We start from the raw sequence: 11,726 nt of genomic DNA, 5'->3' as shown, positions 1-11,726 counted from the left end.
TTTTTGGGGGGTTTTTTTTTTTTTTTTTTTTTGAAGTGAGTAAATATTTTAGAATTGCAGAATTTGTATTGATTTTCATACCTTCCTTATAAAATGGGCATAGCAAATACCACGATGCAGGTAATTTTCTAGAAACAGAGCAACAAGACTGTCTTTTGGCAGTTGGGAAAAAATAACAAAACCTTGGTAGGTCATAAACCTATAGGGTGGGACAGACCTACTCAGTCAACTAACGAGATGTGAACTGATGAAAGAAGTGGTTGTTCCTTTCATTTCACGGTTAACCATACCACTTGGCAACCCCTACCACCTACTCCATTCAGGGATCCCAACGTAGGTGAACCTGTTACAGCGCAGGATTCTCCACTCCCTTACCTTTTGGAAGAGGAAGATGTGGTGGTGAAGCTTTTAAAACCAGTCTCCAGGGACTGAAGTTTAGTTTGACCTTCAACTTCCTCAGAGGAGTAAAAAATATAAAGAATCTGAAAAGGCTGCCACTGGAAATTAGAGGACCAACCTAAGCCAACAAAGCCCTGATAGCTGTCGGCGGTACGTGCTCAAGATGTCCTGCCCCTCTCTCCTTCCTTGCGGGGTCATTGAGCATGCGCAGGCCGACTACCAGCCCCGGGAACAGCCAATCACCACACAGAACACATCGGCGCGGCTGTCGAGGGAGCCGGCCCCTCGGGGGCGCGCTGACGTCTCTGTCTTGCGCTGCCGCTGGTTCTGAGCACCCTGTGCAGTCTGCGTCCTGGGCGTCTGAGCTGCTTGCAGCAGGTAAGCTCAAAGGGCAGGAGAATGGGCCAAGCAGAGCCCGTCGTGAGGTTTGGCTGAGCAGAGACTTCCTGAGTGTCAGCTGGGCTCCAGATCTCGGGGCTGTGGCTTGTCCACGCCTGAGTCTCCTCAGGCTCTGCGGAAGCCTTTTCAAGAAATACTGATAACTGGGCCCTCGCTCAGACCCATTAATGGAGGTGTTAGGACTGCGTTAACTGGACTTCCAAAGAGAGTCGGCCTCTGGCCTGTTGGAGAAGCGGCAAGGAGATCTCGATGGCATTATTGTTGGGGGCGTTAGGGGAACATCTACCCCGTAGAGTGCCAGCATCTCCCTAGCAGATTCCCTCATCCTCTAGACTTCACAAGGGTTTTGCAGGTAGGGAATTATCATTCACATTTACAGATGTGCAGTTTTGCTCAGGTATGGGAAGTACCAACTAAGGTCACAGAAAGTCGAATCTTGGCTATTGGAACCTACCATAGGGTTATTTTTTAGCTTAATATTTATTCAGCCTACGCTATGAAATAGCGATAAGAGTAAGAATAGGTAATACAATTTTGAGCGAAAACAAGGGCGAATTCAGATCATGAACCATATACTCCAGTGTCATGTCATTAACCAAATGTTGACAAAAATAAATGTAAAATCTCAGCTAACCTGTGTGGTATGAAAGATATATGGAGCCAAAAAATGGGACTTCTCTGAGATGTTGGTGTCCTCTAAGCCTTATTGTTAGACTAATGAAAAGCTATTCCAATGCTTGAAATTGAACAATAATAGTATTATATTTGAGTTTGAAAAGCATAGAATTAAAGAACTGATAAAGGGGATGGAGTAAAGGGGGTAGTTATGGTAGTAGGCTCATGTTCGTAGCTTCAAATAGGAAAATGAAAACCTTTGTTTTCAGCCTCAGTCTGGAAGGTGAGTTAGGGAAGACAGTTACGTGGGTGGGGAGGACCCGTTAGGAACTTGGGTTTTTATGGGAAAAATCACCCATCTCTTTATTTTAAATGAAATACTCTTATTTTTTATTATTTTTTTAAGATTTTATTTATTTATTCGACAGAGATAGAGACAGCCAGCGAGAGAGGGAACACAAGCAGGGGGAGCGGGAGAGGAAGAAGCAGGCTCATAGCGGAGGAGCCTGATGTGGGGCTCGATCCCAGAACTCCGGGATCACGCCCTGAGCCGAAGGCAGACGCTTAACCGCTGTGCCACCCAGGCGCCCCCTAAATGAAATACTCTTTTAAAAGCAATATAACTGGGAGCGCCTGGGTGGCTCAGTTGTTAAAAGCTTCCAACTCTTGGTTTTGGCTCAGGTCGTGATCTCATAGGTTGTGGGATCTGAGATCAAGCCCAGAGTCCTGGTCAGCGAGTAGTCAGCTTGAAGATTCTCTCCCTCTGCCCCTCCCCCTACACGAGAGCTTTCTTATCTGTCTCTCGAATAAATAACAAAACTTGCAAACATCTAAGATACTCTTTAGTAGGTGAGTAGATAAATAAACTATGACACATCCAGAAAATGAAATATTATGCAAGTGTCAGAAGGAAATAAATTATTAAGCTGTCACAGGATTTCTTTTCCTTTTGTGCCCGAGGTTCTTGGTCACGCTGCTTCGAAGAATGAAGAGTAGACCAGACAAAGGGTGATTCGCAGCAAAGCAAAGTTTATTGAGCGATAGTACAAAGCTCCCAAAGAGGGAGGCGACCCGAGAGGGTTGCCAATTTGGTAATTAGATCTAGCAGTTTTTATGGGCTTGTTGGCGGGCTGTTTTAATCTGATTAACCCTCCATGCGCCTGTCACCCAGTCAGGTTTTTGTCATCTATCACGTGGGAAGGGGTGGCGGGCTCCTTCCAGGGTGGTGTAAAGTCCTTTTAAAGGTGGTTTCCTAATAGGGTGGGGGCCCCTTTCCCTGCCTGCCTTTCTTCCAACTGTCCTTCATTAAAGCCATGCAAAGACATGGCGGAACCTTAAATGCACAGTGCTAAGTGAATGAAAAACCAATCTGAAAAGGCTACATACTGTATCGTTCCAACCATGTAACACTCTGGAAAAGGCAAAACTGTGGAGACAGTAATAATTGCCAGGTGTTGGGGTGAGGGTCGGAAGAATAGAGGGCAGAGGAGTTTTAGGACAGTGAAAATGCTTGTGTGCAATTATGCTGATGGATACATATCATTATACATTTGTCCAAATACGTAGAGTGTACATCAAGAGTGAACTCTAACGTACAATACGGACTTTGGCGATTATGGTAAGTCAGCATAGGTTTATTAGTTGTAACAAATGTACCACAGTGGTGGGGGATGTTGATAATAGGGGAGGCTGTGTACATGTGGGGGCAGTAAGTATATGGGAAATCTCTGTACCGTCCTCTCAGTTCTGCTGTGAACCTAAAACTGCTCTAAAATGTAGTCTAACTATAAAAACAAACAACAAAACAGAACGAAGAAGTTTAGAAGAGAAATTTAATCATTATATTCGCAGGCCCTTGGCTTAGTTACTGGCTCACCATAGACCCTCAGTAAATCCTGGCTCCCTTTATCATCTGGTGCCTTGGGGAAGCTCCTCCACCGTCCCGAGCCTCAGCCTGCTCCTCAGTAAACACCCGGATGGAGGTGGGGACGGGCAGTTTGGAAGGTCCTTTCCTCAGCTGTGAACTGCGTGCACTAGGAACAGGCATCTGCAGAATAACTGGTCTCCCCGCCCCTCCCAGATCGGCCTTTCTCAGGGCCGCCCTCATCCCCGGGTCTTCTCCCTCTCAGTCAATGGCAGCTCCTGTCTCTCCCCAGCTAGAGCAAAAACCTAGTGGCATCTCTGCTTTGTCTCCTGTCAGCGCGTCCTGTTGTCTGTCTGCTGCACTCTGTCCTTGGATTCTGATCCCCCCTCCCAGGGACACCTGGGGACCCCTTCCTTCTCTGGCTTGCCTGGTTCTGGTCTGACCTCCCTGGCCTAACAGACCCCAAGCATCTGACCTTCACCTGGCCCCCTGCCTCACCTAAGCCAAGTTTCCCCTGCCCGCCCTCTTACCAGTGCTGCACACCTCCTAGCATTCTTGCCCTTCCAGACACCTCATGTCCCTTTCTGCACCAGAACTCCCTTAATTGTTCTCTTTGCCTGGAGTGGACTGTCCTGTCTCCTTTGCCCAGATCACTGCTGCGGAGACTGGACTTCACTTGACCTTAGTCACCCCCAGGGGGGGCCCTTGGTGGCCCCTGCGTGCTGGGGGTTGGGGCGAGCCTGTCACCCGCTGCCCAGTCTCCTGTTCTGGCATCTGACACTCAGCATGTCTAGTGAAATGGCTCAGGTCATGCCCATCCTTGGACTCGACTGCAAACTCCCTCGTGGACTAGCAACTCAGGGAAAGCAGAGACTGGGTTGATCAACTCTGTTTGACCAGAGCCGCAGCATAGTGTCTTGTGCAGTCATTGTTGGGAGAAGGAACCCGTGAAATGATGCCACAAGAATGAATCCAGGACAAGGTCACTGAAGAAAACAGTGACCTTTTAGAGGGAAGATCTCTGACCCCTGGGGGATAAAGATGTGGACTCCACAGGTTGAGGGAATCTGAAGAAGATGTCCTCAGGCAACTAATGTGTGAACTTGGGACGCCTGGGTGGCTGGGTCGGTTAAGTGTCTGCCTTCGGCTCAGGTCATGATCCCAGGGTCCTGGGATAGAGCCCTGCATCAGGCTCCCTGCTTAGCCAGGAGCCTACTTATCCCTCTGCCTGCCACCCCCTGCCCCCCGCCTGTGCACACACGCACTCTCTCTCTCTGTCAGATAAATACATAAAATCTTAAAAAGAAAAAACAACAAAGCTAAACTCAAGTGTGAACTTCCCCTGACAGGCTGCCCAGCTCACACTGTTTTATTTCTGCGAGTGAGAAGACATTCTGTCCAGGCTCCTGCCTCACTCTTTATGCCATTAGCTGCAGTTTTATCCTTCCCACGCTATGGCCACATATCCCTCCGGTTTCCATTCTCTCTTCCCTCCCCACACCCTGGGCACCTGAAATCACTGGACTTGGGCTGACTGGGGTTGTCGAAAAAGCAACTGTTTGGATTCAAATAGATGTTACATGGATTGGAGCCCATTCTGACTCCTCACTTCAGGCTTTGTAAGCTGGTTGGGGTGAATAGTTCAACCTTCCTGACAAGGATTCAGGGACACTGGGTAAATCTCTCTTCTCTTTCCTACCTTATGAGGAAGCCAAAGGAAGAACGTAGAGAGATCCATTTTTAAAATGCGCCTATATATCAATACAAAGAAAATACAACAAAATCTTCTAAAACAATCCTTGGGTTGGGGAGGATTTTGACATCCTTGAGGTTTTTCAGACAGGCACTCAAAAGAGGGGCTGGGTCGTTCCTAGTACAGGGCCATAAGCTGCTAGAAGTCAAGTTAAAGTTTGGTCAAGTCTGAGTGCAGTTATTGGAGTGTCCATTTTGATAGTTTCTGTAGTTCTCACCATATAGAAAAAGATGTCTGGATATACATATTTCAGAATATGATTATTTCTGGATAATGGAATTACTTCATTTTGTGTGTCTGTGTTTAGGTATTTTTAAGCTATGACGTTATTGTAGCAATGATATTAATATTCCACATTATTTTTATTTATGAAGCTCCTTGCATACACCCTTATTTTTCCCATAATAACTTATTTTTTAAATTATAAGAAATTTCAAATATATTCATAAGTAAAGATAATAGGATAATAAACTCCCATAATCACTTATTCTCAATAGTCATCCACATGTGGCCAATCTTGTTTTATCTGCCAACTCTGGTCCTGCCTCTTCCCTCTTCACTTAAATTATTTTTAAATAATATATCATTTGAAGACATGATATCACTTCATCTGAATGAACTTCAATATCTATCTCTAAAAGATGAGGAGTCCTGGGCACCTGGCTGGCTCAGTCAATGGACTGTGCAACTCTTGATCTCAGGGTTGTAGGTTCGAACCCCATGTAGGGTGTAGAGATTACTTTTTTTTTCTTTTTTTGTAGAGATTACTTTCTAAAAATTAAAAAAAAAAAGATGAGGAATTTTTTTCAAAATAACAATACGAGATTCACCCTTTAAAAAGTAATTTATTTATTTTTAAAGTAATCTCTATGCCCAACATGGGGTTTGAATTCATGACCCCAAGATTAAGAGTCACATGCTCTATGGACTGAGCCAGCCCAGGCACCCCCACTCTTTAAAACATTCAATGTAATTCTAACATCAGCAAATATCCATCTGTTTTCAGGTTTTCCATGCTATCTAAGTTATTTTTTACAGTTGGTTTGTTCAATACAGGGTCCAAACAACATCTACTCATTGATGTATTCTTTACTTAGTACTCAAGTAATTCTAGGGAGAACTGTGATCAAATATGTATGCCTGTTTTCATAGTACAGATGAGAAAAACAAGACTCAAGGAGGCTATAAGAGACTTGTCCAGGGGCTCCTGAGTGGCTCAGTTGGTTGGAGCCTGCCTTTGGCTCAGGACATGATCTCGGGGTTCTGGAATCGAGCCCGGCGTGGGGCTCCCTGCTCAGCAGGGAGTCTGCTTCTCCCTCTCCTCCTACCCCTTACCCACCTGCTCGTGCTCTCCTTTTCTCTCAAATAAATAAATAAAATCTTAAAAACAAAACAAAACAAAAAATGGGGTGCCTGGGTGGCTCAGTCGGATAAGCATCTGCCTTCAGCTCAGGTCATGATCCCAGAGTCTCAGGGCCAAGCCCCACCTTGGACTTCCTGCTCAGCGGGAGTCTGCTTCTTCCTCTGCTCCACCCCCCCCACTTGTGTTCTCTCTCGAGAGCTCACTCTCTCAAATAAATAAAAAATCTTCAAAAAAAGTAAAGTAAAATAAATATGAGTGAATGGGGCGCCTGGGTGGTTCAGCCGTTTAAGCCTCGGACTCCTGGACTCAGGTCATGATCTCTGGGTCCTGGAATGGAGCCCTATGGGGCTCTGGCCTCAGCAGGAGCAGGGAGTCGGCCTGAGAGATTCTCTTGCCCTCTGCCCCTCCCCTCTTCTCTCTCAAAAATAAATAAACAAAATAAATGAATGAATGAATGAATGAAACTGCCCTACATGGTTATTATGAGGAAGACTAACGTTTTTAGGCCAAAGATACTTAAGTGCTTATTATAATTACAGGAACCGCCCCCTCCCCCTCACCCCCTCTGTCCTTCCCTAGTCCATGCCCCTCCCACTTATAGGAGGAACCGTGTTTGCTGGGTGGAGTCCTCTCAGCTCCTCCTTTCCATACATATGGGGATTTGCCTGCCCCGGTGTGGTTTCCTGCGTAGATAAGGGAATCTTGGCGAGGTGCCTGCTCAGGTAAGCCCGGAGATGGGAGGATGTGGGTGCAGGAGGCTGGAGTGGTAAGATCTGTGGCCCCCTGAGTTAAGTACTCAGTGCCTGCTAGAGACTGCGCCTGGAGAGAGCGCACCTCGTCAGAAATTCCAAACTCGGGTTTGGATTATTTCAAAACGACGTTAAAACCCGTCGCTTGTGTTGTGGTTCCCTGTCTCTCAAACAACCTTGTTTGTTCAGAATCACCTGAAATGTTAACCACACAGATACCCAGGTCCCACCCTGTCCTAAAGGGGAATTAATATCTGTGTGTGACAGAGCCCGGGCCGGGTGGGTCTGACGTTGAATGTGGAATCTCCTTACAGGATGTCTGGGTGAGAAGTGGTTTGTGGTGCGGAGAGTGGAGGGCTAAGAGCCTTGGGCCCTGTACCCCTGTTTCTCAAGCCCTGCGTAGCCTTGATCTTTAATTTAACCAATCTGCTTTCTTACAGAGGGCAGACTTAAGTCTCGGAGAGGTTAAGTAGTTTACCCAAAGTCACAGAGCTTTTAAGGGAGCACCAGAAACCTAATTCAACAAATACTTAATGAATTCCTGGGCTGGATGCTTAAGGATCAATTATGAGAAATAAGGATACTATCTTACTGTTTTCAGTCGTTAGTGTGGAAGACAGCTTGACCTTAAAGAAAACCACAATACTGATTAAGGTGTCAGAAAACCTTGAATTAGGATATTGAGGACAGGCAGGAAGTGTGAGATCTGGGGGAAGAAGAGGAACAAGGGAAGGAGACTGATGGATGGGCCAGAACTTTGCTGGACCTCAGGTCAGCAGTATCCAATGTCATAGGGCCAGAGGTTGGTCAACTTGGAGAAAGTGAGGGAAGAACTGGGACTGAAGCTACCCTGGTGGGGGAGGGAGGGTGGCAGATAAAGGGTCAGACCCTGAGGGCTCTTGTGAGCCCAGGGAAGGATTTGGGGAAACTGACCACTTTCTAAATCCTTCACCTGTGTAAGCAGAACTAGGAATGGCAGGCGCCTGGGTGACTCAGGCTCCAGGTCACATGGTCATCCTGAAGAGCCTACAAGTCTGAAACTCAAACAGCTGTAAAACAAGTTTTTGATAAATTTGGTGCAAAATGTATTTGGCAAAACTTCACTTGACGTGAAGCTTTTTATAACCTAAAAGGATAGTTGTAATTACCTTACTTGGTTTGGATTTGCCATCCCAAAATACCCTCTTTTACAGCATAATGATTGTTTAAAGCTAATTTTTCAAAGGCAGCAAATGCAGGAGAACTGTTGAAAATAGAATAGATGTTGCCCTTTTGTGAGGGAAATTTACATTCATCAGAGAAATATCCATTTGTAAGGGTTTCTTGCGTGCTCTATTAGGAAGAGGGGCAGGACTAATCTCTAGAAACTCATCTTTGGAGAGGGACTTAAATCTGCCTAACCTTGTCCTTGTTTACTCTGTTTTGCCTCTGACTACCCTCCCACCCCCAACATCTTTCATCTGGTTGGGGATGGTATTTAAGGTGGTGGCTTGGGCCATTTTGGGGAGTTACTCAGTTTTCCTGAGTATCTCCCTTGTGTACAGGATGTATACATATTATAAAACTTAAGTTTGTTTTTCTGTGTTAATATGTTTCTTCATTAGAGTGGAGTCTTGGCCAAGAACCTAGAATAGGGAGAAAATAGTAATTCCTACCCTATACCTCAGGACCAAGGATGAAAAAACCAGACCAAATTTGGTATATGTGAATTCAGAGCCATCAGAAAGCTATGTTTCAGGCTTCAAAATTGAAGTTTCCTTAAGTTCTGTATTCTCACAGGGCACAAATTTATAGTGATATTATGGTCCTTATTTACCTGATTCTAAGAGTTTGGGATTGTAGGGGAGGAAAAATTTTCCCTCCTGTCCATTTAAGTTCTGTGGCTATTGATCAACAGGGAAAAAATTTAATAACGTATTTGTGCACAGTCTATCTAAAGATAGACTCAAAAGACCACCAGACGATTGAGACTTCCATACCATCCAGAGCTCAGGAAAGAGGTAGGGGCCTGGGACTTCTGGCCTTGGGGGAGGCAATTCTGGGAAGGTGAGTGGAAAAAAAATCTGTGGTAAACAAAGATTGTCACGTTATGCAGATAAGTCTCTTAGGTGAAAAAAGTTCTCTCTGGAGAGGTAATAACTCTTTTTGCTACAGGCCCCCTTATATTGTAAGTTTCCTTTATAATTGCAGATTTCCCCCTCAAATGGGGAAATTATTTTTTGAAGCCAGTAAGATGGAGGTAAAGGGCCTTTCCTAATTCTGCTGAGTCTTCATTGCCTTCATCTCAAAATAATTCGCATACTAGTGGCATATTTTTGGGTGGCATGTTCTGAACCCTTTCAAGATGTAAAATGAATTCCTCCAAGTTAATGGATAGGTGACCAAGGCTGTGTCTTAATTTGGGTGTTAACACATCTATCTGTCCCACAGCTCATGCCCTTCCCACAGCCCAAGTTGAGGTGAATGGGAGGTAGATGGGGTGCAGGGATTGTGGTACCAAGTGGGTAGGAATAGATGGGGCATAATAATAAAGGCACGGGAATAAAAGATTGGGGTTAGAAAAGGATAATCGGACTAGAATGTGGTAGTGGTTAAGACCACCTGAAACAAACCCAGAGTTTTTGTTTTGTTTTGCTTTAAGGAAGTAATCCTCTCTCCTCCTGCCAAGGAAATGATGTGAGGAAACAATCATTTTCCTGGGAGAGCTGCTTAGCTTGGCTTTATTTTCTCCGTTTCCAGAGACTGGAGAGTAGTTGTCCAGCTGAGCGGTGACTGGCTGCAGGCTCTAGGACGGGCTCCTCTTGGCAGCTAGAATTAAAAGGCCTGAAGATTCACAGGACCTTAGGAGCCGCCAGCAAAGTGAGGCCTGAGATTTTGGGGTGTAGCCACTTGTCACTGTGACCCCACGCTCCTGAAGAAAACCCACCTCAGTGCAGTCCTTCATTCACAGCCCAATGGCGGTCCCAGCAGCCCTGGCAGGACTCCAGGCAGAAGCCAACTGTCCCGTCTGTCTGGATTACCTGAGAGACCCTGTCACCACCGAATGTGGGCACAACTTCTGTCGCTGCTGCATCCAGCAGTCCTGGGCTGATCTGGAGGACAGGTTCCCGTGCCCTGTCTGCCGTCACTCGTGCCGAGAGAGGCACTTGAGGAGCAACACCCAGCTGGGAAGGATGATTGACGTTGCCAGGCTCCTCCACGTCACCAGGAGCAAGAAGAGGAGGCGGGAAGAGAAACACTTGTGTGAGAAGCACCACCAGGTCCTGACCCTCTTCTGTGAGGAGGACCTTGAGGTGTTGTGTCCCGAGTGCACACGGCCCCCTGACCACCAGGGCCACCAGGTGAGGCCCACGCAGGAGGCCGCCTCTCATCACAGGCAAAGGCTCAACCGCTACATTGAGCCGCTGAAGAAGCAGGTGGAGGATGTTCAGAAATTAATAAACATTCAAAGCAAAAAACCCTTAGAGCTAAAAGAGAAGGTGGAAGACCAAAGACGGGAATTGCTCTCTGAATTTGAGTGCCTGAAGCAATTTTTAGAACGTGACCAAGAAGCAGTTCTTTTGAGGCTAGCTGATGAAGAGAAGGACATTGAGCAGAAACTCAGTGCAAACATCACTGCGTTTTCAAAGTACATCTCCACACTCAGAGGCCTGCTGAGTAAAGTAGTAGAGAACAGTGTGCTGTCTGAAGTGGAATTGCTGTCACAAATTAAACATGTCTATAGGAAGTCTGAGGATGAGATCAGTCCATCAATTTTCTCAATCCAGTTAAGAAGAGAAGGCTGCACCTTTCCTCCCCAGTACTCTGCTTTGCAGAAAATTATAAAGAAATTCAGAGTAGACATTATCCTAGACGCTGAGACGGCACACCCTAACTTGATTGTCTCGGAGGATAAGAAATATGTGACATTTACAAAGAGAAAACAAAACGTTCCTCATTTTCCAAAACGGTTTACAGCCAATACAGTTGTCCTGGGTTTTCCATATTTTTATTCTGGCAGGCATTACTGGGAGGTGGAAGTGGGAGACAAGTCTGAATGGGCTGTGGGGATTTGCAAAGACTTCCTTCCCACAAAGACCAAGAGATCTCGGTTGGCCTGGCAGGGGTGCTGGATTATTCAGCGGCGGGAAGACTGCTATGAGGCAGTGGGAGCTGTTCCAACCCTGCTGCCCTTGGACGTGAACCCCAGAGGCATTGGCATTTTCTTGGACTGTGAGCTGGGTGAGATCTCATTTTATAACAGGACCAAAAAATCTCACATCTATACTTTTACTGACATTTCTACTAGGCCTCTTAGACCTTACTTCTATATAGGACCTGATTCAAAACCTCTCAGGATCTGTACGGAAACAGATTGTGAATGAAAACTCCCTGGACCGTCTTACTTGTTTATTTTAAAGAATGGAAGGTGGATAGGCTATTGTATTAATATGCCACCAAAGCTAAGCCTTCCACTCCCCCCAGATTTTTCTTTACCAGTTTCTTCCAAGAAGACAGTATTATTGAACAACTCTCTAGAAAACAGTGCTAGTAATGCCTCACTCAGGAATGTCAGCAGGGGTTTGCTGAGTGTTCGGGTGAGTG

The 11,726-nt window shown here is 45.9% G+C and overlaps 1 protein-coding gene across 1 annotated transcript; it reads left to right on the top strand.

The window, feature by feature from the left end:
* The first annotated feature begins 10,032 nt into the window (after positions 1-10,032).
* On the top strand, positions 10,033-11,506 carry LOC100478356 (putative tripartite motif-containing protein 75). Its single transcript, XM_002927280.4, has one exon. The coding sequence runs from the start codon at positions 10,097-10,099 to the stop codon at positions 11,504-11,506; it is 1,410 nt and encodes a 469-aa protein (XP_002927326.1). The 5' UTR covers positions 10,033-10,096.
* Positions 11,507-11,726: the final 220 nt, after the last annotated feature.

Source organism: Ailuropoda melanoleuca, chromosome 5 (assembly GCF_002007445.2).
Source record: "Ailuropoda melanoleuca isolate Jingjing chromosome 5, ASM200744v2, whole genome shotgun sequence".
NCBI lineage: Eukaryota > Metazoa > Chordata > Mammalia > Carnivora > Ursidae > Ailuropoda > Ailuropoda melanoleuca.
This window is presented reverse-complemented; position numbering and strand designations above follow the sequence as displayed.

What these genes read in the sequence shown, in the direction of transcription:
- LOC100478356 (XM_002927280.4), top strand. Translation starts at nt 10,097, where the DNA reads ATGGCGGTCCCAGCAGCCCTGGCAGGACTCCAGGCAGAAGCCAACTGT.